The sequence below is a fragment of the Lepidochelys kempii genome, chromosome 8, assembly GCF_965140285.1.
Source record: "Lepidochelys kempii isolate rLepKem1 chromosome 8, rLepKem1.hap1, whole genome shotgun sequence".
NCBI lineage: Eukaryota > Metazoa > Chordata > Testudines > Cheloniidae > Lepidochelys > Lepidochelys kempii.
Genome location: NC_136387.1, coordinates 692,747 through 720,573, shown reverse-complemented (window position 1 = coordinate 720,573; position 27,827 = coordinate 692,747). Strand labels below are relative to the sequence as shown.

At 58.3% G+C, this 27,827-nt stretch overlaps 1 protein-coding gene and 1 pseudogene across 5 annotated transcripts; one reads left to right on the top strand and one right to left on the bottom strand.

Moving 5' to 3' along the window:
• Positions 1 to 24: 24 nt before the first annotated feature.
• RGS14 (regulator of G protein signaling 14) lies at positions 25 to 13,893 on the bottom strand. 4 transcript variants are annotated; one of them, XM_073355062.2, is made up of 15 exons: positions 13,727 to 13,893; positions 9,990 to 10,011; positions 9,118 to 9,272; positions 8,786 to 8,878; positions 6,556 to 6,699; positions 5,343 to 5,492; positions 3,896 to 4,016; positions 3,630 to 3,766; positions 3,353 to 3,556; positions 3,004 to 3,080; positions 2,278 to 2,404; positions 1,769 to 1,850; positions 1,351 to 1,409; positions 925 to 1,045; positions 25 to 570 (listed from the first exon to the last, which is right to left on the bottom strand). In XM_073355062.2, the coding sequence occupies exons 1-15, from the start codon at positions 13,769 to 13,771 to the stop codon at positions 326 to 328; spliced, it is 1,782 nt and encodes a 593-aa protein (XP_073211163.1). In that variant the 5' UTR covers positions 13,772 to 13,893; the 3' UTR covers positions 25 to 325. The 4 variants fall into 4 exon arrangements, with proteins under 4 accessions (XP_073211163.1, XP_073211164.1, XP_073211165.1 ...); XM_073355063.2 differs by having other exon boundaries at positions 1,769 to 1,847; XM_073355064.2 differs by lacking the exon at positions 8,786 to 8,878.
• LOC140916424 (ADP-ribosylation factor-like protein 3) lies at positions 13,803 to 27,100 on the top strand (annotated as a pseudogene). The gene is made up of 8 exons (XR_013636212.1): positions 13,803 to 13,932; positions 14,071 to 14,261; positions 15,044 to 15,163; positions 23,941 to 24,084; positions 24,176 to 24,316; positions 24,483 to 24,533; positions 26,714 to 26,899; positions 27,053 to 27,100. The product of XR_013636212.1 is annotated as an ADP-ribosylation factor-like protein 3 (transcript).
• Positions 27,101 to 27,827: the final 727 nt, after the last annotated feature.

The window sequence follows — 27,827 nt, the reverse complement described above, 5'->3', positions numbered from 1 at the left end:
GGACTGGTGACAGAAGCACAGAGGCGCTGGGCCACGCAGGTTGTTAATCAGGCATATCTTACATCCCAAAGTGCTTTACAAACAACTGACATTCAAACTATATACAGGCTCACTTCACTTGCCACTGAGATGCAGCCACCTCTAGCGTGGAACGTGGCAGCTGTTTAACAACTCACAGCAACACTACACAACAGTTTAGGACAGGAAGTGGAGAATACTGTAGTTTCCTGAAACCACCAGAGCAGTTTAGGGAGGCAGGATTTGGCCAGGGCACTGGGACTGACCCCAATTCAGCACTAGCTCTGAAGAAAGTGCAGCATGGGGCTCAGTGCAGTTCAGAATGGACAGGTGGCTGCACCAGTGCAGGATCCAGGGGGCAGGGGGCACCCGCCCCCTTTCGGGTGGGGCTGGCATCGCAGGGGCCATGCTGCCGCTCAGAGCTCTTGCTGGGGCCAGCATCCTGCCCCGGCAGCTGCAGGAAGTCGGGCAGGACCAGGACCTCTTTAGAAAGCAGCCCACGCTGGTCGTTGGCCCTGCAGCTCTGGGCACGGTTCAGCAGCTCCACCAGTCCTGGGGGAAGGAGGGAAGAGTGAAGTCATTGGGCAGAGCCAGACTTCCCCAGAACACTCCCAGACCCCTCCCGTGCCCGAGAGCCCCCATCCTGCCTCAAACTCCCCTCCCCTGCCCAGAGTCCCCATCCCACGCTCAGACTCCCCTCCCCCACCCCAGAGCCCCCATCCTGCACTCAGACCCCCCCTCCCAGACCCCATTTGCCCCTGCACTTCCCCACCTCCCACGTTTCCTTCTGACACTGAACATACCACAGACGCCCTCTGCCCCCAGCACCCCAGATATGCCCCCTGTGTCCCTGCCCTCTGCACATGGTGCTGGTTTAAGAGCGTGCCAGATGCCAGGGCTGCCCACCTTCCAGGTCATACGTGCACCGGTTCACGCCCCTCGGGGCTGCTGGCCTGGACCTGGTGAAGGATGGCAGCACCTCTGACAGCATGTCTGCTTCCACCTCTGTGTCTGTGGGGGCGTCCTCCTGGGAGTGGGGGACAGAGCACGTGAGGAGCAGGAAGAGTGAGCTGGCAACCCCAGCCCAGCCCGGCAGGGAGACCTGCCTCCCCTTCATGGCACAGAGATGCCCCAAAGCCAGCCTGGCCCAGAACTGTACCCTGCTCCGGCCACGGGGCTCACCGCCCAAGTGAGCCAGAGAGCTGCACTCCCAGGGACTCCCAGCCCAGCCCAGCCTCAGCGACAGCCTGGGCCTAATCTAGTGCTGCCCTCCTTTGCTGGGGCACCCCCTCAGCCCCCCTGCCCGGGCCCCTCTTGGTGCTCAGGACTCACCTTGCACCGAAGGGGGGAAGTGGCCACGGCAGCGTCACTGGCACCCGTCCCTTTCACTTCTGCAACACAAGCACCGCAGCGAGTCAGGCCCAGAGCCTTCTGCCCGCGGGACAGGCAGGAGCAGACCACCTGCCATTGCAGGAGCCCAGGCCCCCCAGGGAAGAACGCAGCACCACGATAACTGTGGAACTCACTGCTGTGGGATTTCACGGCAGCCAATAGCCAAGGCACATGGCACCCCACTGGTGCAGAAGCTGGGGCTGACTGGGGAGGAGGAAGATACCCGACTGCCCGGGCCCACACAGTGCTGTGCGGGGCCCACAGGGCCCTGGGCTGGACACAGACTTAGTGCTGGCCTGGATAGGCGGTGGGACCACGGGGGTGCTCCAGCCTGGCTGCTCCGCCCTGCAGGCCATACCTGTTGCAGCTTCCAGGATGAGCTTCTGCGCAGCCACGGTGCTGACCAGCTTCTTGAGGTCCAGGGCTCCCGGCTCCCCCTGCTGCAGCAGAACAGAGTCGGGGAGCGTTGCATGGGATGGCGCATAGTGGGGAGCAAGAGCAGGCTCTGGCCATGGTGTGAGGGGCAGTGAGGGCACAGGCCACACAATGGCTGGAGGTGTGGTCCCCTGGGGTAGGAGCTCTGCCCACAGGAGGGCAGGCAGGCAGCCTCTGGGGAAAGCCATGTAGCCAGCCCCAGGCTCCATGGGTGGGGCACTGCCTGCAGGACAAGGCACAGTCTGGCCTCTCCTACCTGAGCAGGGCTGAGTTCTGCATGGGGGCAAAGGACTCCCTAAGATCTACCCCTGCAGCCCCAGGTGGGTGCTTATGCCCAGCACTGAAAGACAGCAGCCCCCTTCTGCAGGTTCCTAGGACTCCACCAGTGCGGGGGAAGGCAGCCCCCTGCCCAGGCTGCGGGCCAGCTCTCACCCGCCGCAGCAGTGCCCACTCCACGTCCACACCATACTTCCTTAGCACGGGCTGCAGCGCCTCCCGCAGGCACTTGTTCGACTTTGCGGTGATTCGCACAGTTTTACTGAGGGGGGAAATTTCCAGCCTAGGAAGACAGAGATGAAGGAAACACACGGGCCATGCATGGCAGCATGTGGCAAGACCTGGTGGGGCGAGACAGCATCTGGAATGATGGGGCAGGGCTGAGCCTGGCAAGGCGGGGTGGGGCAGGCAGCAGCTGAGGAGGTGGGGCTGGGCAGGGCAGAGCCGAGCAGGGTGGGGCAGGGCAGAGTGAGCCTGGTGGAGCTGCACTGGGCACTGGTGAGCCCAGGCTGCCAGATGCCCGCTCCAGGCATGTTCATCCTGGGGTGAAGCCGCCTTCGCTGGCCAGTCAGGATGAGCCCTGCCAGCACCTGCGGCGCCCAGGCCAGCGTGTGCGGGGGCGGGTCAGAGCCATGCTCCCATCTGCTCTTCTGAGGGCCCACCCCAGAGTCGGGGAGGGTTGCCACCCCAGTGAGCCCCTCGCACTTAGCACCAGAGCCGCTGCCTCAGTCCCATGGCCATGGTGCTGGTGCCATGGGGAGCCGGGGCGTGGAGCACGGGGAAGGTTTGGAGAGGCAGGGATATGCAGAGCCAGTGCTGCAGGTGCTGGCCCCATGTTCACAGGGTGCAGCAGCATCTGTCTCTCCAGCAGCTGCTACTCACTCGAAGCTGATTCTGTTCTCCAGCTTCACCTCTTGGTCCATCAGAACCACGCTGTCCTGGTCCAGCACCAGCGCCTTCTGGGAAGAACCACGCCAAGAGGAGACACGTCAGAATCAGGAACACGGCTCCACCTGAGACACAGACCCTCCCACGGCCCTGGCACCGCCCCCCAAAGCCCTGCCTCATGGAATTCCGGTCTGCAGAGAGGTGCCTCAGGTGGGCAGCGCCTGTCAGTGCGGGGCCCTGGGGTCCCTCGGGCGAGGCAGCTCCAGGGCCTGCTCCTGATGCAGCCCCCAGGCCGTCCCTGGCCTGCGCAGCTCTCTCCTCCCCACCCCAGGACTGTCCCTACCTGTTCGTTGCCAACCAGGTAGACCTTGATGTCAGGGAGGCTAAAGCCGCGCTTCTCACAGAGGCCTGCCAGCATGTCGCGGATGGAGACGCCAGCCCGTACCGAGGCCAGCGAGGCCGTGCCATCCGGCAGGTACACACAGCAGTACTTGCTGGGCCTGGCCTGCGGGTCGGGCTCTGCGCCTCCCAGGCTCTTCCTGTGGCTCTGCAGGGGAAGAGGCGGCGTCAGCCCGGTGGGTGGCGTGGCTACGCAGCAGGTCCCGCGGCAGGGCACTTACCTCCGCCTGGGAGCTGCTGGCCATGCTGCTGCTGCTGCAGGATGATGAGAGGAAGCCCAGGTCCAGGCTCGCAGAGGAATTCAAGGAGCCCTGGGACTCGCGCCACAGGGACAAGCCCCCATTGCCGTCTCCCACCTCTAGGACAGACAGACAGACGGACGGACATCAGGACAAGAGGCCAGCTCCAGGGCCCTTTGGGAAGGGACGGCCACAGGCCTGAGGGGCTACTGAGATGGCAGCCAGGTGGGGCCCAGCGTGGGGTTTACCTGTCCACGAGGGCTCTCTCCGCTCCCCTCTCCTGAAGGATCTCTGGGGGCTCCTGCCAGCACAGCTGCCGGCCACCTCCACCCCTAGCGGCAGGGACTTCCCCGGCTTCAGCTTCACCTTCTAGGGGACAAGAGAGGCAGATCTCAGCTCAGGGAGCTTCTGGGGCTGCCCCCCCAAGAAAGGGAACCCCCATTGCCTCCCCACTTTTGAGCCCCCCTTGGCTCCTGAGCAGAGCTGGGTGATGAATGGGGGAGCCCTTCCCTGCTGGCATGCTGGAGGAGCAGCCAGGTGTCACGACCCCAGGTGCCAGGTGTGACGCAGCAGGGAGGGGGGAGAGTTGACCTGGGAATGTGGCAGGGGAGTTTCACAGGGGATGGGAGACCTGAGAGCCTGTAACCTGAGCCAGGACGGGGCAGGGGAGGTAACACCTCTGCCCGGGAAACTGGACAAAGGCTGCAGGAGAGAGCCTGCTGGGGGGATTTTGGTTTCAGTTTGGTGCTGGGTGGAGGAACGCAGGGAACCCCAGGGCTGGGGTCTAAGCTCCCTTCCCCCCAGAAGGACTTGACTGAGGGGTCCTGGTTGTACCCACAAGCTCTGTTTTAGACTGTGTTCCTATTGTCCAATAAACCTTCTGTTTTACTGGCTGGCTGAGAGTCACAGTGAATCCCAGGAAGAGGGGTGCAGGCCCTGGACTCCTCCACACTCCATGACAACTGGTGGCAGCGGTGGGATGTACTGCACCCTGTGAACGGCAGTAAGTGACTGGGGAACAGTAAAACGAAGGGGGATTGACGGGGACCAGGTGTGCTGAAGATTTAGAGAGAGACGGTTTCAGGGGGTGGTTAACCCCTGGGAGTATGTGACCAGAGAGAAGAACTTTTGCAGTAACAGGGTCCCCCGGGGGATTGCAGCGAGCGGTCCCAGGGGCGGAGGAGTCTGCAGCTCGACCCTGGCAAAGAGGTGGTGACCTCAAGAAGGACTGGCACACTAGGGATTCTTCCTAGAAACCGTGGAAAGTTGCACAGGCCTGCGAGTGGCCAGCAGGGAGCTGTACGCTAAACGCCTTAAGAGTGACCTGGTGGAGCTGTGCAGGCAGAGGGGGCTGCGCATTGGGAGGTCCACCAAGAAACAGCTGATTGCCCACTTGGAGGAGAGGGATCGCTTGGATGACCTGATCCCTGTCCCTGAGGGAAGCCGCCCGGCGGACGCAGCAGCGTTTCCGGGGCAGAGGTGTTACATTTTACTTCCATTTTACTGGCTGGCCGAGAGTCACAGTGAATCCCAGGAAGAGGGGTGCAGGCCCTGGACTCACCCACACTCCGTGACACTGGGTCACACTGCCACTCAAATGTGGCCCATTTTGGTTGCATGGTGCCCACAATTGCAGTCCTTCCAGCAGCCCCACCCCTGGGCCCCACTGCTGGGCTGGGGAGCTGGACCTGGTACCTTGCCAAGGTCGGGTGGGGGGCTGCTGTTCCGGGAGTGAGACCGCAGGTCCGGGAGCGGCTGTCCCTCATTCTCGGCCCTCACACACGCCTGGTACAGCAGGGACTTCACGAAGCGTGCGTAGCTGTCAAACTTCATCAGGTTAAAGATCTGAACCAGGAGAGGGATGCACTTAGTGCCATGCCTGTCCCGTGCCCAGCGCCTGGCATGGCCCCCGGGCACAAAACTGGTTAGCCCCTCCGCCCGCCCGGCACGGTCCCTGGGCACAGACCTGGTTAGCCCCTCCCCCCGCCCGGCACGGTCCCTGGGCACAGACCTGGTTAGCCCCTCCTCCCGTCCAGCGCCCGGCACGGCCCCCGGGCACAGACCTGGTTAGCCCCTCCTCCCGTCCAGCGCCCGGCACGGTCCCTGGGCACAGACCTGGTTAGCCCCTCCTCCCATCCAGCACCTGGCACGGCCCCCAGGCACAGACCTGGTTAGCCCCTCCCCCTGCCCAGCACCTGGCATGGCCCCCGGGCACAGACCTGGTTAGCCCCTCCTCCCATCCAGCGCCCGGCACGGCCCCCGGGCACAGACCTGGTTAGCCCCTCCTCCCATCCAGCGCCCGGCACGGCCCCCGGGAACAGACCTGGTTAGCCCCTCCCCCTGCCCAGCACCTGGCACGGTCCCCGGAGACAGACCTGGTTAGCCCCTCCCCCTGCCCAGCACCTGGCACGGTCCCCGGAGACAGACCTGGTTAGCCCCTCCCCCTGCCCTGCACCTGGCACGGCCCCCGGACACAGACCTGGTTAGCCCCTCCCCCTGCCCAGCACCTGGCACAGCCCCCGGGCACAGACCTGGCTAGCCCCTCCCCATGCCCAGCACCTGGCATGGCCTCCGGGCACAGACCTGGCTAGCCCCTCTCCCATCCAGAGCCTGGCACGGCCCCTGGGCACAGACCTGGTTAGCCCCTCCCCCCGTCCAGCACAACCCCTGGAGACAGATCTGGTTAGCGCCCTCCCCCCGCCCAGTGCCCCAGGACAGCCTAGGCCCCCTCATACTCTCAGAGGCAGAGGGACAAGTCCCAGAATCAGGAGCTCTGGAATACTGCCCACTACTCCCAGCTGAGAGTTGGGGGAGGGGATATGTCCCCAACTCGTCCATCCTGAGTCTTGGGGGGTGGCTCCATGGCCCCTCTCACCTGGCTGGGGAGCTGGGCAGGGGCAATGCTCACCTGGAGCTGTTGGACTCGGAACATGTCAGGGGTGGGCATGGCCAGCATTTCCTCCCCGATCCAGGCCTGCCGGTCGATGTTAACAGGGCTGACTGAGTGGCTGGACAGGAACTCGTCATAGATCCGCCGGGCCTCCTGGGCCAGCTGGGGAGACAGAGTTATCACGGGGGAGGCCGAGCCCCCTTGCCAGCGTGCATGGAAGCACACGCAGAGCAGGGTCACCAGCCAGTCTCCAAGCGCTGGCAACACCTTGCACTGAAAACCTTGGAAACCCAGTGTGACATCGCACGCCATAATGCTTTTTAGAAATAGGCTTATGAGTGAGAATATGACATAACTGGAATATGTTTTATGCTAGATATGCCATGTAACATATCTTTGAAAGGTTATGTTCTACTGAATGTATTCATCCTATTCGTATGCATGTTTCATTTTTATATCTGAAGTTACGAGCATTGGCTCTACGCTTGTACTTAAAGTGTTTGCTGTAGAAAGCACCTAAGGCAGATTTGGTCAACATAGTGTGAAGGGGTTACTCAAGTAAATGGAAGTACTTGGCTAACAATGGACCTTGATAGACGCCAATCCACACCTGAGCTTTCCTGGGAACATTCAGGCTAACATATGGGCAATGGCTTGGCCTGTAGAGAACTGTGTCATGCATGGACATGTGACTTGCCCATGTGACTTCAAAACTCCATCTTGTAGCTGTGATTGTACACCGGGAGAGGGGTTTCCACCCACGAGAGGAGCTATATAAGCCCTTGGAAATCCCTGCATTTTGTCTTCAGCTGGCACAAGAGATAGCCTCTCTACCCCAAAGAAATGCCTGAAATAAACTGGAACAAAGGACAGTAACTGCAGGGGTGTGAGTGATTGCTGAACCCAGACTTGGAGGAAGTCTAGTCTGTCAAAGAAGTTTATTGGAACATCTTTGAGGGTGAGATTTACCTGCATTTAGTTTCTTACTGTATTAGGCTTAGACTTGTGTGTTTTATTTTATTTTGCTTGGTAATTCACTTTGTTCTGTCTGTTATTACTTGGAACCACTTAAATCCTACTCTTTATATTTAATGAAATCACTTTTTAGTTATTAATTAACCCAGAGCAAGTAATGTAAGTAATAAATTCCTGGGAGAGCAAACAGCTGTGCATGTCTCTCTATCAGTGTTATAGAGGGCAAACAATTTATGAGTTTACCCTGTATAAGCTTTATACAGAGCAAAATGGATTTATTTGGGGGTTGGACCCCATTGGGAACTGGGTGCTGGAGACAGGAGCACTTCTCAAGCTGTCTTCAGTTAAGCCTGAAGCTTGTGGGGGACGTGGTTCAGACCTGGGTCTGTGTTTGTAGCAGGTGAGTGTGTCTGGCTCAAACAAGGCAGGGCACTGAAGTCCCAAGCTGCCAGGGAAAACGGGCTCAGAGGTAGTCCCAGCACATTAGGTGGCAGTTCCCAAAGGGGTTTCTGTGACCCAACCCATCACACCCAGGAACGGCCAGACTGGGCCAGTCCTGCGGGCCCAGCAGCCCTTCCCTGCTGCACCCAGCACCAGATTCTCAGAGGAAGGTGTAGGACCCCTGCTCCTGACCCCTAACAGTCAGAGACTGGCCTAAGCCCCAAGGCAGGAGGTTTTAGCCCTTCCAAATGCCATCTGTACTGTTATAGCTCTGCATACCTGTTATCCATTCACATGGCCAGCTCCTCTCAGGCTCTCGCTAGTTCTTGGCCTCACTGACAACCTGTGGCAATGAGTTCCACTGGCTATTTACACTTGGGGGTGGGGGGAGGATTACCTTTGATCAGTTTTGAATTTCCCCTTGTTCTTGTATACCTGACAAACGGTCCCGAGGTTCCATCTCTAGACCAGGACCCCATTTCCTCATCTCGCTAAGGGAACAACCCCCATCTGTTCTGTCTCTCTCCAGCCCTTGATCATTGGCATTGTCCTTCTCTTAGAGCCCATCAGTTCTGCACGGCCCGCAGGGGTGATCGGTGCAGCACACAATGGCCAAGGGAGCTCCGTGCTGTTCTCCATCCCCTCAACCCATTAGCTATTGGCTGCAGCTCCCCTCAGGGTCTCCACTGAGCTTCCTACTGATGCCCAAGTCCCTTCGGATGCCCTGGCATGTGCTTCCCTGCGGGGGGCAGCCCAGGTCCGAGCCTCAGCCTATGCTTTGTGTCAGGAGTGGGGCATGGCCAAGCCCCTAGCCCTCCCCTGGGCCTGGTACCTGCTGTGTGTTCCTGGCTGGGATCTGCTGGAATCGCTCACACGCCTGCCAGAAGTAAACGTTCTCAGCGCTGAACTCCTTCTTCAGGAACTCCTGGGGAGCAGGAGAGGAGCACGGTGGTATCAGCCTCACCCATGCCACTACCCTACGGGGGGGCCAGCCCAGCCCATGCCCGGGGGGGCCAGCCCAACCCTCCCCCAGGGTGCCAGCCCAGGCTCTGCCCCCCGGCCTCACGCTGTCTGGAGTCCCTGCACAAGCCAGCAGATGCAGAATGGGGGGAACTGAGGGGGGTGGGATGGGCCCGGCGGGGTCTGACAAACCCTGGCACTCACAGTGAAGTAGGTGACGGCCACCCGGTCCTGCAGCAGCGTCTCAAAGGATTCAGCCCAGCTAGCCACGGGCAGCTCTGCAGCGCAGCCTGCGTTCTGGGCTCCAGGCAGGCTGTGTACACTGTGGCTACTGCCACGGGCCCCGGAGCTGTTTAACTCTGAGATGCAGAAAGAGAGGTCAGGCCCTGCCCCACTCCCTGGAGCCAGGCCTGCTCCCCGCCCAGCCGGAGGGGACAGCATGGGGAGGCGCTGTCCGGGCAGGGCAGGGCCGGGAGCCCTAAAGCCAGACACTCCAGAGCAGGGGCGCCAGATCTAGGGCCCACGGGCCACACTGGACCTGTCTGACACATCAGAACCACCAGGACGCTGGCAGACAGGGCAAGAGACTCTGCCAAACATGACCTGAGCAGGAGCACGGCAGCTGCAGAGAGCCTGGGACAGCTTGGAGAGGGGCGCATGACGTTCAGCGGGCCTGGGCCCTTGGGCTCAGGTACGGGCAAGTCTCCTGGTCAGGAGAGGGGCATCAGCCTTTGCCAGCAGCCCAGGGTCCAGAGGGAGGTAGGCAGGCACTGGGCAGGGGTCCGGGCACTGTCAAAGGGGCAGCCAGGCTAGTGCCTGTGCATCCAGCCATCTCCTGAGTGACGCAGGAGGGGAAGGATAGGAGGGAGCTCTGCCCCCCACAGGGAGTCCCACCTCACCCCCCATGGTCCCCGGTGCTGTGGGTGAGCCAGGCAGGGGCTCTGTACCATCCAGCTGAGCAGCCATAAGGGCTCCTGGTCCTGCCCCACTGGGGCTGGGCACTGAGTCAAGCTGGTTACCACTCTCGGGCTCCTCCTAACGCCACCCCCACATCTCCCAGGCAGGGTGTGACTCACCTCCGTCTGACACAGCCAGGCCCTGCAAGGACAGGAAGAGGAGAGGTCAGCCAGGATCCCAGGCCCTGCACCCTGCAGCTATGGAGAGCAGGGAGGCCAGCCCAGGCAGCCCTTGGGGCGAGGGATGAGTCAGCCAAGGAGAGTGCAAGGACACCGGCTGCCAGGTGTCTCCCCGCCAGGGTGCTTGGTCTGTGCAGGAGCCATTCAGTGCTCGCATGGAGCTGGGATCCTGCAGGGCTGGGGCAGGAGTCAGCTGGCAGGCTGGGCGCTCTCTGGCCTGCCCTCCTTGCTCAGCTCAGTGAGGTGATTGAGAAAGGGCTGATGCTATCAGCTGTGACGCTGCAGCTGGGGGGGGGGGGGAGCGTAGCAGCCTCCAGGGCACAGGAAGGGGAGGGACGGCAGGAAAAGGGAGAGGAAGCCACAGCCTCCAGCAGGCCAACAACTGCAGGCCACCTCCCAGCTCTGGGGCTGGGGGAGACCCCAAACCCCTTAATGTGGGCATTTCTATGAGGCAGCACCCAGCCAGCTAGGGTAGACACCCCGCCCTCCCCAAGAGCTCCCAGACGGGGCTCATGGCACAGACCAGGGGGAGTGCTGTACGCTCTCTCCTGGCTAATGTCTGGAGATGCCGCCCCCAGCAGGCCAGGCCCAGCCACAGCCCTGCCAGCCCCAGGGCACCCCGGGCTCCTAGCTCTGGGGAAACGGCTGCCAGGCACCCCTTTTAAAGCCGGGCTCACGTCCCAGCAGCAACAGAGAACTGCTCCCCTCCTGGGTGCTGAGAAGAAGGGCTTTGCACAGCATGGGGGGCTGCCTGTGATGGGGTGATTAGGTCCTATGATTAGGTCACAGATCTTGGGAGACAGGCCAGTCCTTGCTTACAGACAGCCCCCCAACCTGAAGCAAATACTCACCAGCAATCACACACCACACAACAAAAACACTAACCCAGGAACCTATCCTTGCAACAAAGCCATTGCCAACTCTGTCCACATATCTATTCTAGGGACACCATCATAGGACCTAATCACATCAGCCACATCATCAGGGGCTTGTTCACCTGCACATCTACCAATGTGATATGTGCCAGCAATGCCCTTCTGCCATGTACATTGGCCACACCAGACAGTCACTACGTAAAAGAATGGACACAAATCAGACGTCAAGAATTATAACATTCAAAAACCAGTCGGAGAACACTTCAGTCTCTTTGGTGACTCGATTACAGACCTAAAAGTCGCAATATTACAACAAAAAAAACTTCAGAAACAGACTCCAATGAGAGACTGCTGAATTGGAATTAATTTGCAAACTGGATACAAATAACTTTAGGCTTGAATAAAGACTGGGAGTGGATGGGTCATTACACAAAGTACAACTATTTCCCCTTGATAATTTTTCCCCTACTGACAGGTTTCAGAGTAACAGCCGTGTTAGTCTGTATTCGCAAAAAGAAAAGGAGTACTTGTGGCACCTTAGAGACTAACCAATTTATTAGAGCATAAGCTTTCGTGAGCTACAGCTCACTTCCTCAGATGCCATCTGAGGAAGTGAGCTGTAGCTCACGAAAGCTTATGCTCTAATAAATTGGTTAGTCTCTAAGGTGCCATAAGTACTCCTTTTCTTTTTCCCCTACTGTTACTCTCACCTTCTGGTCAACTGTTGGAAATGGGCCATTATGATTATCACTACAAAAGGTTGTTTTTTTTTTCCTCCTGCTGATGATAGCTCACCTTAATTGATTAGTCTCGTTATAGTTGGCATGGCAACACCCATTGTTTCATGTTCTCTATGTATATAAATCTCCCCACTGTATTTTCCACTGCATCCGATGAAGTGAGTTTTAGGCCACGAAAGCTTATGCTCAAATAAATTTGTTTCTCTCTAAGGTGCCACAAGGACTCCTCGTTCTTTTTGCTGATACAGACTAAGACAGCTGCCACTCTAAAACCGGTTAGACATTGGACCCCCAGCTCTGCCCTGCCCGCCTGCTACCCCTGCCCCAGACTCCCCACCACAGCTCTGCCCCACCCACCTGCTACCCCTGCCCAACTCCCTACCCAGCTCTACCCCGCCCGCCTGCTACCCCCGCCCAGACTCCCCACCCAGCTCTGCCCCACTTGCCTGCTACCCCCGCCCCAGACTCCCCACCCCAGCTCTGCCCTAAACGCCTGCTACCCCCGCCCCAGACTCCCAACCCCAGACTCTGCCCCACCCGCGTGCTACCCCCACCCCAGACTCCCCACCCCAGATCTGCCCCGCCCACCTGCTACCCCCGCCCCCCACCCAGCTCTCTCCTGCCCACCTGCTATCCCCACCCCAGACTCCCCACCACAGCTCTGCCCCACCCACCTGCTACCCCTGCCCAACTCCCTACCCAGCTCTACCCCGCCCGCCTGCTACCCCCGCCCCAGACTCCCCACCCCAGCTCTGCCCTAAACGCCTGCTACCCCCGCCCCAGACTCCCAACCCCAGACTCTGCCCCACCCGCGTGCTACCCCCACCCCAGACTCCCCACCCCAGATCTGCCCCGCCCGCCTGCTACCCCCGCCCAGCTCTCTCCTGCCCACCTGCTATCCCCACCCCAGACTCCCCACCACAGCTCTGCCCCACCCACCTGCTACCCCCGCCCAACTCCCTACCCAGCTCTGCCCCGCCCACCTGCTACCCCCGCCCAACTCCCTACCCAGCTCTACCCCGCCCGCCTGATACCCCCGCCCCAGACTCCCCACCCCAGCTCTGCCCTAAACGCCTGCTACCCCCGCCCCAGACTCCCCACCCCAGCTCTGCCCTAAATGCCTGCTACCCCCGCTCCAGACTCCCAACCCCAGACTCTGCCCCACCCGCCTGCTACCCCCGCCCAGCTCTCTCCTGCCCACCTGCTATCCCCACCCCAGACTCCCCACCCCAGCTCTGCCCTGCCCACCTGCTACCTCTGCCCCGGACTCCCAACCGCAGACTCTGCTGGTGCACCATGATTGCAACCTGCAGCCACCCCTACCCCTATTATTCCATGCCCCCCCAGCTGTGCTAATGCCCCTCAATCCCAACCCACAGACTCCTCCCACCCCTCCACTATTTCAGCCCTGGGTTCTGCACACACCCGGTGTTGCCAGGGAATCCCACCGGGGCTGCAGCCCCATGGCCCCAGCCTTCCTGGCCTAGTCCCTACCCAGCATGCCAAATTGTGCAACAGGCTGGTCGGGACCCGGCTCAGACTGACAATGCTGCTTCTGCCCGGAGCGGGTGGCTCTGAGCTGCTGGTGTCTCTGGAAGGCTGCCAACACCTGGCACAGACCCCACAGGTCCCAGCAGCCACCCCAGCCGCCCATGGGCAGGCTGAGGACCTCACTGTCTCTGGGCCCATAGCTCAGTGCCTTCTGAAGGCAGGCAGAGCAATGTAGGGGAGGGAGGATGGGCTGCACCGAGCCATCCTTGGGGCAGGGGAGCCCAAGACAGCATCTCCCCAAGGGGCAGGGTCCCTGCTCACCGTTCCCGCTCTCTGGAGCAGAGTGGCCCAGGGTGGGGACAGAACCCTGGGGCTGGGGCCTCCTAGGGACCGGCAGCCTCCAGCCAGGAACAGATCCGCTGGTGGGGGGGTGCAGCCCCCCTTGTCCCTGGGGGAGTCTTGCTGGCCAGGGCGAGCCAAGGACCACAGAGGCTGGGTGTGGCTCGGTCGCACCTCCAGAGCAGCTGAACTTCGTTCCCGCCCATGCGCCCCCAGCAGGCCGGGCACTCACCATGTGGCTGCTTTGAACACCCAGGTGCTTTGCCTTCCCAGGCATGCCTCAGTGGGGGGCTGTGCAGGCAGGGAGCATGGGGCTCGGCGGGCAGGCCCCGCGCAGGCCAGCAGGCTGCGGGCGTCCCCGGCGGGAGGAGCGGCACGGCACGCTCACTGCCAGGATCACAGAGCTGCTCACTACCTCTTTTTGCTACCGCAGGAAGTGTCACTATGGAAACCAAACCGCAGCTAGAACTGGGGTTTGCAGAGGAGCCTCCCTCCCTGTAGCACAGCCCCCCCCCCCAGCAAGGCCAGCCCCCCGCCCCAGGGCTGCATGCCCCGGGGCCCAGCTCTGAACCCCAGCACCACCACTCCCGCAGCAGACGGGGCCTGGGCGCTCAGAGGTGGCAGCTGGCCCTGGCCGAGGCCCCTGCAATCGAGGAAAGGAGAGCCACAAACGCAGGACAAAGCCACGGGGCTCACGGGAACATCCTGCTGACGGGCATAGGGTCAACTCAAGTGATGAGAACCTGGAAAGACCAGATCCCTTTAAGGTACGGCAATGTCAGAGCCCCTCACCGCAGCGTCCGAGCCCCTCACAGCCAGTACCGCATCCCCCTCGCCCCTGTCGCTCCCCCGGGCAGCAGGGCTGGGCCCTCGCCCCCGTCGCTCCACCGACACCCCGGCCAGCGACCAGCAGGGCGTGGGTGCTCAGGACCATAACCTCCTGGCTTCTCTCGCAGTCTGCTGACCAGCTCAGTCTGGGCCCAGGATGGACAGCTCGTCCAGAGGCTGCACCACTTCACCGGGACTGTCACTGCGTTCTGCTGTGTAGCGCCTGTGCACACCTCCAGCATGTCCTCCAGCCCCACTGCCTTCCAGGGCTCTGTGCACCCCAGTGCACCCCAGTACCCAGTGCACCTGCTCCCTGCTGGCATGGGCCCTGCCTGGGGGCTGCTGCTCTCACCTCTGTCCCACAGGGCGTGGCAGATGGGCTTGGGTGACCTGCCTGGAAGGCTGGTCCGGGCAGCCAAGGCCCCTTGATGCTGGGGGGAGTTCACCTGCCGTGGGTCTGGGCTGGCTCCTCCCCTCAACTGGAACACAGTGGTATCACCGGGGGGCTCTGAGCCTCACGGACCCTGCAAGGGTGGGAAAGGGGCTTTGCCCCAGGCTGTTCTCCTTCCCCTGTGGCTCAGGGCTGGGCCGATGGGAGCGGCTGGCAGGCTGGGCGACAGCTGGCTGGGGGATTTTCCTAGGGAGGTATTTAATGCTGTGGGTAAATGGAGGAACAGCAGCTAATTCTGGAGCTTTAATCCTCTTGACCGTGCTGGCGAAGGGACGTGTGTCAGGCACGCAGCTGCAGGACGGGACCTGGCCCCGAGCCCAGAGAAGCACCCAGCGCCCTGCACCCTACAGAGGATGTAGAGTCTCCTAGACCATGGGTGAAGTACAGAAGGTAAGTGGGGCCGGCTCCCAGCTAGGTCACTGTGGGGCTGCCTCACAGGAGGGTGGGTGCTCAGTGTGACTGTTCCAGCATTGGGACCTGGGAACCCCAAACCCTCCCTGCTGAGATGACAGAGCCGGTGCCTGGTACTCCCAAGAGCGGGACCTGTCAGTGTGTGTGGGATGGGGGGCACTGGAAAGCTGCACCAATTTAATCTCTCCAGAGCGAAGCAGCAGCTGGAGGGCAGGGCCTAGGCAAAAGGGGGCAGAGCCTGACTCACAGTCAGCAAGCGGGGCAGGGCTGGGATCAGCAAAGTGGTGGGAGGCCAGGAACTGGGATGGCCCTGGGGCACCAGGATGGAGTCAAAATACACCATGGGGCCAGAGGCTGAGAGCTGGGATGGGGCCAGGTGGCTGGGGGCCTGAATCAGGCTGGGATTAGCCCAGGGCTCTCATGGGGCCTGGCTTGAATAGCAGATGAAAAACCTGCCGAGCAGCAGTCCCAAGGGATGGGGGCAGCAGCCCTTGGCTTGGTCCCATGAGGTTCTGGGGCCAGCCCCAATTCTCTCCACGATTCCCTACAAGCCTCCCCGCCTCCATTACTGCCACGCTTCTGTGCCAGCTATGGACTGGCTCCAGAGCGTCACTCTTAGCACAACACGGCCGCTGTGCTACTCATGAGACCCTCTAACGTGCCGCCCCGTCTGCCCGAGGGCGGCTTGAGAAAGGTGCATTACAGCTGAACAGTAAGGGACAGTACTCCTCCCCCTTTCAGTGCTACATTTCTACCATGTCCAGGATTTATAGTGGCACGCTGTCTCTGAATTGCTGTATGGATCACTCTATTAAGTATCCAGGTGGCATACTGGCTTTCTAATTACGTGACCTGAATGTGTAACAACTTGGTCCTCTGCCTATCCGCTAGTTTCACCGACTGGCTGTAGCAGGTTTGGAATCTCTGAGTCTTCTTGTTCTGCACCCACCATCTGTAGAGTTTGCTCCATTGATGGCTCTTTCCAAGGAACAAACTGTAGATGTTGATGGTTTCTGTTGAACTCTCCCCAGTCAGTCTGGATCACATGTGGTCTGGGCGATGAATTCTTTTTCTTTACAGGAGCTGGAGTTGTCAGGTTTTTTTCCTTCATCAAGTTTGCCACGAACATGGTCCCCAGGTGCTAGACCCGGCAGTTCTCTGAGTGATGTCTGTTGCAAAGCTGTTCAGCCTTTTGATCCAGTTGGGCTGCTCTCTTCATGTATGGCCATGCTGGAGATTGTTCCAACTTTGGAAAGGAACCTGTCGTTCTGAGTTGTCTTCCCAACAGGAGTTGTGTGGGGCTATCTCCAGGAGCTGCTATTGGTGTTGATCTGTACCTCAGAAGAGCAAGGAATGGATCTTCCTCCTGCGGGATTTTCTTGGCTGCCTGTACAGCTCTCTCAGCCTCTCCATTTGCTTGTGAGTAATGTGGGCTGCTAGGAATGAGAGCAAAGTTGTGTTTTCTACAGAATGACTGAAATTCTGCAGCAGTCAGATAGGGTCTGTCGTCCATCACTAGTTGCTCTGGAATATGGAAGTGAGCAAAAGTGCACTTCAGTTTCTCGATAACACTGCAACATGTTATGTCTTTCAAGTATGTTATTTCTGTACACCTGGAAAAACTGTCAATGACAATAAGATAATGCTGTCCTCTGAACTGGCATAAATCTGCAGCTAGTCTCTTCCAAGATCTGTCTGGCAGGGGCGTTGTTGAAGATTCTTTGTGTTGTGTTCGGCAGTGTTCACATGCTCTACTCTATTCTTTATGCCCTTGCTGATACCTGGCACCGACACCGACTGGATGGCCCGTTCATGGCATTTAGTTAGTCCTTTCTGTCCTTCCTGGGTGAGGCTTAGGATTTCTCCTCTCCTTTTGTTGGAATTACAGTGCAGTTGCTTTTAACCATGAGTCCATTTGACTCACTTGAACTGTCTATGTGTTACGAAGCGTGGGGGAGTCAGGGCCCTGTACCCTTGTTTCCTGCGATTCACATTCACCGTGACTCTCAGCCAGCCAGTAGAACAGCAAGTTTATTAGAGACGACAGGAACACAATCCAACCCAGAGCTTGTAGGCACAAACAGGACCCCTTAGTCAGGCCCTTCTGCGGGGTAGGGAGATTAGACCCCCGCTCTGGGTCCTCTTCCCTAACCCATTCCAAACTGAAAGAAAAACCCTTCAGCGTCTCACCCAGAATCCCCCCAGCTCCTCCTCCAGCCTTTGTTCAGTTTCCCAGGCAAAGGTGTCACCTGGCCCCAACCCCCTCCTGGCTCAGGTTACAGGCTCTCAGGTCTCCCATCCCCAGTGAAACTCCCCTGCCACATTCCCAGGTCAACACTCCCCGTTCCCTGCTGCATCACATCTCTCCCCCCTTCGAGACTGAACTGAGCGGGGTCACTCTGACCAGTGACCTGGAGAAGTTCAGGGCCCCCTCTCCGGGACAATGCATCCGCTATCAGGTTGGCCCTTCCCTTCACGTGGACCACGTCCATGTCATAATCCTGCAGGAGCAGGCTCCACCTCAGGAGTTTGGCGTTGGCTCCTTTCATCTGGTGCAGCCAGATCAGGGGAGAGTGGTCGGTGTACACGGTGAAGTGTCGCCCGAAGAGAGATGGCTCTAGTTTTTTAAGGGCCCATACCATGGCCAGGCACTCCGTCTCGATGGCTGCGTAGTTCTGCTCTCCGGGTAGCAACTTCTTGCTCAGGTACACGAAGGGTGTCTCTCCCACTTTTCATCCTCCTACATTAACACTGCCCCCAGCTCCATGTCTGAGGCATCGGTGAACATCATAAAGGGCTTGTCAAAGTCTGGGTTTGCCAGAACCGGGCCCCTGACCAGAGCCTCCTTCAGCACCTGACCAGAGCCTCTGGGGCTCTATGAGTTCCTGACCCTGCCTTTCGGCCTCAAGGGAGCGCCGGCCACCTTCCAGAGCTTGGTGGATCAGCTACTGAGGGGGATGGAGAGTTTTGCCGTGGTGTACATTGATGACATCTGTGTCTTTAGCCAGACCTGGGAGGATCATGTGTCCCAGGTTAGACAAGTGCTGGACTGACTCCAGGGGGCCTGGCTGACTGTAAAAGCAGAGAAGTGCAAGGTGGGGATGGCTGAAGTGTCTTAGCTGGGTCATCAGGTGGGGAGCAGCTGCCTAAAACCAGAACCAGCTAAGATGGAGGTGATCCAGGACTGGCCCGCTCCCCAAACCAAAAAGTAGGTACAAGCCTTTATTGGGATGGTGGGGTACTATCAAAGATTTGTGCCCCACTTTAGCACCATAGCCACCCCCATCAAATCTTCGAGAGTACCCCGCCATCCCAATAAAGGCTTGTACCTGCTCTTTGGTTTGGGGAGCGGGCCATGTCCCTCAGCGCTCCCTCCCCTCCAGGGCAGGGTCTTGCGCCTCTGGCAAGGTACCCTCCCCAAGGTCAGGGCGCAGTGCCCCTCGCCAGTTCTGGCTACAGGTCATGACCAGGGCACCCTGGGGGTTGCTGGGCCAGTCCTCTCGGTCCCCCCCCTCCATCAACACCTCAGTAGGCAAATGGTGGTGCACCCCCACATCCTTGGGGCCCTTCTTGGCCCCCCATTTAAGATGTACCCTCACCACAGGCACCTTGAATGGGGTCCTGCCCACCCCCATCAGGGTCAGGTAGGTGTTGGGCACCACCCGATGTGGGGCCACCACCTCGGGCCGGGCCACCATCACCTCCGCACCCGTATCCCTTGACCTTCCTCCCATCCACCTCCAGGGGAACAAGGCACTCACTTCACAGGGACAGCCCCGCGCCCACCCTGTAAAGTGAGAATTTAGAGTCTGGAGCATCCAGCCCCCCAGAGGAGCTGGTCTTCCTCCTTCCTGAGCAGTTGGACAGCTGCCAGCCCTCCTTGCATGAGCAGTCTGGCCCTCATCCGGCTGGGTCCCTACCCAGTTAACCCTGAGTGGGTTCAGTCTGCTCAGTCTGTCCCTGAGCTTGGGGCACTGGGTCCGTACGTGGCCTCTCCGGCCACAGTGATAGCAGCTCATGTCCCGTTGGTCCCCTCAAGCGGATCGGTTGGACCTGATGCCAGATGTTCCCCTTGGGAGGGGGTTCTCCATATTTCCCCTTTGGGAGGTCCTATGGTGACTCTCTCTCTGCATCATGGTGGGCTTGTTCATTTGGGGTTCCTCCCTGCCACTCCCTGACTGTTCACAAACTCATTGGCCAGCTGCCCTGCATATTGCGGGTTCTCTGGCTTTTTGTCCACCAACCATAGCCTCAGGTCGGATGGGCACTGTTCATACAGTTGCTCCAGTACAATTAGGTCGAGCAGGTCCTCCTTAGTTTGGGCCCCATCCGCCCACTTGCGGGCATATCCCTGCATCTGGCGGGTCAATTGTAGATATGTGCCCTCAGGGGTTTTACACTGACTCCAGAACCTTCTCCAGTTCATCTTGGGAGTCAAACTCACATAGCAGGGCTTTTTTGAATAGTTTGTAGTCCCCTACCTCCACCCCTGTCATTCGGCTGTACACCTCCATGCCTTTGGGGTCCAGTAAGGGGGTGAGAAACTGGAGCCTGACTGCAGGGTCAACCCTGTGCAGCTCGCAGGCGTTCTCAAAGGCATTCAGGAAGTCATCTATGTCCTCCCCTTCCTTATGCTGGGCCAGGAGGCCCTTATCAAAGCTCAGTGCCGTCTTGGGTCCACCCTCACTCACTGCAGCCGGAGGCTTGCTGATCCTCAGTCTGGCCAGCTCCAGCTTATGCTGCCACTGCTTTTCCTGTTCTGCTTGCTCCTTCAGCTCATGCTGATGCTGCCTTTCATGGTCCTGTCGCTCCTTCTCTTGATCTTCCAACTCTCTCAGTCTCATCTCCCTCTCCCATTCCAGCCGCCTCAGCTCCAGGGATGGGAAGCTCCACCGGGAGGATCCCCAGCTGGCTGCTCAGGTCAGGGTGCCCTCGGTATTCACTGGGCTCCTCTCAGCCCCTACCCTAGGCATAGGCACATGGAGTCTCGGGATGCTCTCGGCAGCCGTCTGACCCCTCCCAGCCAGGTCAGGCACCGGGACCTACACTGCCTCTGCTGGGCTGCTTCCCTCAAAGACAGGGATCGGTGCATCCAAGTGATCCTTTTCTTCCAGCTGGGCAATCAGCTGCTCTTTGGTGAGCCTCCCAGTGTGCAGCCCCCTCTGCCTGCTCAGCTCCACCAAATCGCTCTTAAGGCATTTAGCATACATCTTCCTGCTGGCCACTCGCAGGCCTGTGTGCTCTCACCCCTAGTGTCCCAGCCCTTCTCCAGGTCACCACCTCTCTCCCCGGGTCAAGCCACAGACTCCTCCGCCCCCGAGACTGCTTGCCGCAGTCCCCAGGGGGACCCTATTATTGCAACAGTCCTTCTCACTGGTCACACACCCCCAGGGGTTAAGCGTAGCTCCTCTGCCCCCTGAAACTGCTCCTCTCTGAATCTTCAGCACGCCTGGTCCTCGTTAACCCCCCTTCGTTTTACTGCTCCCCAGTCACTTACTGCAGGAAGCGCCATCCACGGGCTGCAGTAGATCCCACCTCTGCCACCAGTTGTTACGAAGCGTGGGGGAGTCAGGGTCCTGTATCCCCGCTTCCTCTGCGATTCACATTCACCGTGATCTCTCAGCCAGCCAGTAGAACAGAAGGTTTATTAGAGATGACAGGAACACAATCCAACCCAAAGCTTGTAGGCATGAATGGGACCCCTTAGTCTGGTCCTTCTGGGGGATAGAGAGCTTAGACCCCATGCTCTAGGCTCTCCCCTCTTCCCTAGCCCACTCCAAACTGAAAGAAAACCCTCCAGCGTCCCAACCAGCCTCCCCGCAGCTCCTCCTCCAGCCTTTGTCCAGTTTTCCAGGCAAAGGTGTCACCTGGCCCCAACCCCCCTCCTGGCTCATGTTACAGGCTCTCAGGTCTCCCATCCCCTATAAAACTCCCCAGCCACGTTCCCAGGTCAACACTCCCCCCTCCCTGCTGTGTCACACCATGTACCACAAAGTAGTGTCTTGTAATGTCCTTTGTGTCCTTTAGATACTTGGGCCAGCCGGCCCTAAGGGAGCGTAGAGCTGCCTGAAGTTGCATGTCTGCTGAGGTTGGTTTTCCGTAGCAGGTCTAGCCTCTTTTGTGACGCTGGTCTATGTGTGCGCACAGCATCCACATAGGCCTTTGCAGCATCTGTGAGCTCGGGTGGTTCATGCAATGCTGGCTCTCTCACAGAGTGTCTGCAACCAACCGATTTTTCCCAGGAACATACTCCGCAATCGGGTTACATTGTATTAACCTTAGCAAGAGATGCTGGCATCTCCGCAGTGCTTGATCCAGGTCTTTTCCGTTGAGGAGGGTAAGACAGAGTTCACTCACGACTGCGGCGCCTCCTGCTGGCTGTCCTGGGGATTAGCTCTGCTAGCCGGTGGATCCTTTTCTGGTGGTGTCTCACTGCTGTCACTCCCGCCCCAGGACTCATGTCACTCCCAGGAGCATGGCACCTTCTTCGTGACCCAGCTCTCTGGACATGTCGTGCTCTGATCTCCCCGCTTCCGGGGGCCTGCAGTCTGCTGACGTCCAGCCACTTCCCTCAGTGGCTACCACAGCCAATTTTCTGGCCACTTCTTCAGTGGCAATCGGCAGGGGGGGACCTGGGCCCACCTACTATTCTGAGTCCCAGCCCAGGGACCCTGTAAATGGCAGCCACGTGCTGCATCCCCTCAACCTCTCAGTACCTTTCCCTGGGCCATTTCCCCATGGCCCCCAGCACCCTCTTTGCCCTTCCCTCAGGGCATCAGCCTGCAAATTCCCACAGCCAACCCAGAGCTGTCTTTAGCTCCCCCTGGTCACTGCTAGTAGCACTGCTCTGTCCAGGGTCCTGGCTCTCCTTCCTCTGCTAGGAGCCTGGCCTGATCTTCCCTCCTCAAGCTCCAGGCAGCTATGGAAGCTGCTCTGCCCTGCAGCTCTTCTTCTATGGGCCTGCCAGGCCCTGATTGGCTGCTCCTCACAGCCCCTCTCTAATTGGCTGCCTCCTGCGTAGACTCCCTAGGGCTCTATTAACCCTTTTTGGGCCAGTGTGGGGCAGTCACCCCATCACAGAGGGCTACAAGTGGTTTATGGTCTGTTATCAGTGTAAGTGAATACAATCCACATAGATCTCTGTAAAGTTCTCACGTGCTTGCCAGCCACTCCTTTTCAATCTGTGCCGATAATTTTTCCACTTCTGTGAATGTGCAAGGGCAAAATGCAGCTGACTTCTACTCAGAGCCACGTTGTTTGCAACAATTCACCACCGAGGCCAGAGCTCCTTGTGTTTCCACTGGTCCCCATTGTGGGTTTATTCCCATAGAACTTGAGAGCTAGAGCTATTGAGGTCATTTATTTTACCCTTTGAAGACAATTTCTTGATTTGGCCCCATGGCCAAGATGTGTTGGACTTCAATAGTTTATTCAGTGGTTTTGTCACTGCAGAAAGGTCGTATGGGTACCAAACAAGGTAATTCACCAGCACCAGCAGGCATCTCAGTTCTGGTACATTCAATTCTCAAATTACTTTTCTTTCTCAGGTCTAGGACTGATTCCATCTTTGTTTATTGTCTCAGTTTGGGGTAGTCAGAAAACAAACTTCTCCTTGTTTAGCTTTAGTCCAGACTAAATGATTAGCCTTGGGACCTCGACAGTTTTGGTGTGTTCTTCCCTCAAAGACCCATATATCAGAATATTGTCTATGCAAATGACAACTCCATTTGTGTTCATTAACAGTTCTGCCATCTTTCTTTGGAAAATTTCAGGCACACTGGTAATCCCAAAGGTAATATTGGAAAGCAAAATCTACCAAAGGGTGTGATAAATGTAGTCAGTTTAACACTTTCTTTGGCTACTGGAATTTGCCAGAGTCTCCTTGAGGCACCCAGCTTGGAGAATCCTGTCCTTCCTTTCACTTTGGGGAGGAAATCAGCCAGTGCTGGGAGGACATATTTTTTTCCCTTACAACTGCTTCACCGAGTCTTAAGATCCACACCGATTCGTATTTTCCTATTTTTCTTTATAGCCAGTACCATTGGGGCACACCGTGCTGTTGGCTCGAAGATTTTTCTTGGTTATGCCAATCCATTTAATTCTGTTTAACTCAGTTTCCACTCTATGAAGTAAGTGGATAGGAATCCTGAGAGGGGTATGTATGCTCTATGGTGCAGCATTGTGTTTTAGGATTATCTGTACTGGATCTCCTTTCAAAAGTCCAATATCGTGAAATATCCCATCAAGTTCTTCCACCTTTCTCACTAGGCCATCCTGGCTGCCATGCTGCGGCTGAGGAGGCTGTTGGTCTGTGGTCCTTTCATCACATACACACTGAGTGCTCAAGCTTGTGTCTTTGAAAGCTATTTCTGTGGTGAACTGGCCCACGCAGCTCACAGTACCTCCAGGGCTAGTCAGAGTGGGTTGGGTGACTTCAGCTCTGAGAGGGGTTGAAGGTGATCATAAATCACTTCTGAGATGGCGGATGTCAGCTCTTCAGTCAATTTTCAAGTCCAATTGTCTTGCCATAAATATTCAGTTTCACTCTCCAGACAGGTTCTATGTCATCACATGTGATAGATCCCAGAAACAATGGCTCTTGGTTGTCTAATATCAGTCATCTCCCTGACTGCACCCCCAGCATGTCTTCTGAACCAGCTCAGACCCACCCAGTCAAGGATTCTGCAGCACCCGAGGCATACCTGGGGGGCACTGGGATGCAGCCCCATCCACACAGGGTCCCCTTGTCCTTGCAGGGGCTGCTCGCTGTCATCCAAAAGCTCAAGGGCTCTGTGGAGCAGGAACTGCGGATCGTCCTGCTGGGGCTGGACAATGCCGGAAAAACCACACTCCTGAAGTGCTTGGCATCGGAGGAGGTCAGCACCATCACCCCCACGCAGGTAGGTGCAGAACCCCGGACCCAGCGCACAGTGGATGAGGTGGGCTCTCCTTCCCTGACTGGACTTACAGCCTGGTTTGTTCCCTGTGCAGGGGTTCAACATAAAAAGTGTGCACTCGCATGGCTTCAGGCTGACCGTCTGGGACATCGGTGGGCAGCGTGCCATCCGCCCCTACTGGAAGAAGTACCTGGGCCACACAGACATACTGGTGAGCATGGGGCCCAGCCCCCAGGTAGGCAGGGCTGGCCCAAGGGGTGAGCGAGCCCCTCGGCCCCATTCACAAGGCAGTGTTGGATGCTGGACCGGCTGGGGTCTAATACTGGGGTTCCACAGCAAGAGCCGTTGTTCCAGGGGAGCAAGAAGTGAACAGATGACTTTCCCTTTTGTTCCTGTGGCAGATTTACGTCATTGACAGCGCTGACAAGAAACGCTTTGAGGAGACCGGGCAGGTACGATGTGGCTGTGCCCCCGATCAAATTTCAGGGGCCTCCCTGAAAATACACTGACTTGTGGGCAGATTGCTCTCTTGACAGTGCATGTGCTGGGGCAGGTCACAGATGTGCGTGCTTCTGGGGGTCTTTGGGACCAAGCCTTAGCCATGTGCTGGAGCAGCTGCTTTGCCCAGTATAACAGTGTGTACTGGCCATTTAAGACTTTTCTGGGGAGAGGGCAGTGGCGAGCTGGAGCCAGTTTGCACAACCGGTTGTTAAATTTTGAAGCCAGTTTAGAACCGGTTGTTAAAGGGGTGGCCAAACTCCGGCCCATGGGCCACATCCAGCCTGCAGGACTGTCCTGTCCAGCCTGCCTGAGCTCCTGGCTGGGGAGGCTCCCCTGGCTGGGGAGGCTCCCCTGGCTGGGGAGGCTCCCCTGGCTGGGGAGGCTCCCCTGGCTGAGAATCACTATTTAATTTTCACTCACCTGGCGGCGCTCCAGGTCTTCAGCAGCACTTCGGCAGCAGGCCCTTACTTGCTCCAGGTCTTCGGCGGCAGGTACTCCAGTGTTGCCGAAGACCTGGAGTGAGTGAAAGACCCACCGCCGAAAAGACCCAGAGCGACTGAAGGAACCGGTTCTTCAGATTTTGGCAGCTTATCACTGGGAGAGGGAGGTATATCTATGGGGTGCAGAGAGAACCAGGGTTGTTAACTACTCATTTCTGAGAATAAGCTGGGCTGGACCCCCACGCCTGCTGAACCTCCCCCAATCCCCCACAGAGGGATTGCTGGGAAATGTATCTGAGTGGTAGCCGTGTTAGTCTGTATCAGCAAAAAGAACGAGAAATACTTGTGGCACCTTAGAGATTCACAAATTTATATTTGTTAAGTCTCTAAGGTGCCACAAGTATTCCTTGTTCTTTTTGCTGGGAAATGTAGTTCCCTGGCAGCCAGTTGTATCCTGAGTTGAAGGAAGGCATGGCAGGCAGCAAAGGGGCTCGTGGTGAGGAATGTTTCCTCCCCAGCTCGTGAGCCCCATGATACTGATGGGACCTGAGGTCACAGAGGCCAGGCCAGAGCCAGGACCTTAACCCACATCCCAGGCCATAGTCAGAAACCAGGGTCAAGGCTACCCACTGTCATGGAATCCCCAAGCGATGCTGTGGAAATGCTCCCTGCGAAGCCAGTCAGGACTCTGGGGCAGTCGCCTTTCTGTGAGCAGACTGTCTGCAGGACACACAACTCACACAGCTTCCACCTTCCTGGGTCTGACCTCGGAGCATTCAGCCTCCTCTGCCCCTCCGTGCGCTTCCCACAGCAAGTCCACTCAGGCGGGGTCCTGGGGCAGCCAGAGGGTCCTGCCCCCCAACTCCACAGTCAGACGTGACTCTCAGCCAGCCAGTAAAACAGAGGTTTATTAGATGACAGGAACATGGTCTAAAACAGAGCTTGCAGGTGCAGAGAACGGGACCCCTCAGTTGGGTCCATTTTGGGGTCAGTGAGCCAGACAACCCTGTCTGCACTTCACTCCATATCCCAGCCAGCCCCAAACTGAAAACTCCCTCCAGTCCCTCCTCCTCTGGGCTTTGTTCCTTTCCCGGGCCAGGAGGTCACCTGATTCCTTTGTTCTCCAGCCCTTTAGCTCTCACCTTGCAGGGGGGAAGGGCCCAGGCCATCAGTGGCCAGGAAACAGGGTGTCGGCCATTCTCTGTGTCCAGACCCCTGCACACACCTGCCCTCTAGGGCTCTGCAATGATCATACACCCTTACCCCACCCCCTAGATACTTAAGAACTGCCTAGGGGAAACTGAGGCACCCCCACACTATTCAGAGGAAACATTAAGAACAGTCCCACTTCATCACACCCACCGGTTACACATGCTGGGCTTTCCCTTTGGAAGGGGACTGATGTCAGGAAGGGCTGTGCCAATTCCAGTCAGCCTCAGGGAGGGTGAAACTCCCTGCCCTTAGGGGTTTGGCCTCTGGCCCCCAGAATCCTGCTGGGTTGACAGTGTCCCTGGGATCCTTGCAGAGAAAGTGCCAGCTCAGTGACACTTGGTGAGGGATGTCCCCACAACTCATTATCCAGATCCCACATGTGTGACAAGGTGGGTGCAAGCCCCTAGAATGAGGCTTGGGCAGCAGAGCCCGGCAGCTGTCTGCGCTCAGGGCCGATGGCTCGCTCTGTCTCTCGGCAGGAGCTGGCGGAGCTGATTGAGGACGAGAGTCTCATGGGGGTCCCTTTGCTGGTGTTTGCCAACAAGCAGGATCTGGCAAGTGCAGCACCAGCTGCAGAGATCGCAGAGGGACTGAACCTACCTACGTACCGGGACCGCCAATGGCAAATCCAGGCCTGCTCAGCCCTGTCTGGGGAAGGAGTCCAGGTATTGGGGTGAGGGCCAGAGGAAGTCCCAGGGTTGGGGAGGTCAGCGAAGAAGCCTAGGGCCCAGTGATGTGGCAAAGAGACCCCCACAAGGAATCAAGCCAGGGGACGCTGAGAGGGGCCAGTGCTCACACGAGTCTCTTGTTTTTAATAGGATGGGATGAACTGGATTTGCAGCCAGATCACAAGCCGGAAGAAGTGACTGAATCAAATTGCAGTTCGCACAGCCATGCTCACCAGCTCCCAGAGATTCCCAGTAGTAGGCCCTCCCTGTGCCCCTAACCCCAGGCTGCTGAGCTCAAAGGGCCTTTCCTGGCCAAGCTCTCATTGCTCATCAGCTTCTCTGCAATGCCTCATCCTCCTGGGTTTCATTTGGTCACTGGTGTATCTGCAGTTCCTGAATTGTGGAGGGCACTGGCAAGCCTCTAGACCAGCGTTTTTCAAAGTTCAGGTTGCGACCCAGCACTGGGTCGCTCTGGCCAGCACTGCCAACTGTGACATTAAAAGTCCCGTCGGCGATGCTGCCCAGCAAGGCAGCCGTGTGTGTACCTGTTCCAACACCCCGGAAGCACCCCGGAAGCAGCCAGCAGGTCTGGCTTCTAGGCGGGGGGCCACGAGGCTCTGCGCGCTGCCCCCATCCTGACTCTGTACTCCCATTGGCCAGGAGCGGAGCCAGACCTGCTGCTGGCCACTTCAGGCACATCATGGTCCACGGAGCTAGGACAGGTGGGAAGCCTGCCTCTGCACACACCCCGTGCCCCAATCCCCTGCCCAGCCCTGATCCACCCCCTGCACCCCAAATCCCCAGCCCCACCCCAGAGCCTGCACTCCCAGCCCAAAACCCTGACCCCCTCCTGCACCCCAATCCTCTGCCCCAGCCCTGAGCCCCTCTCACAGCCTAAACCCCTCATCTCCAGCTCCGTTGGATC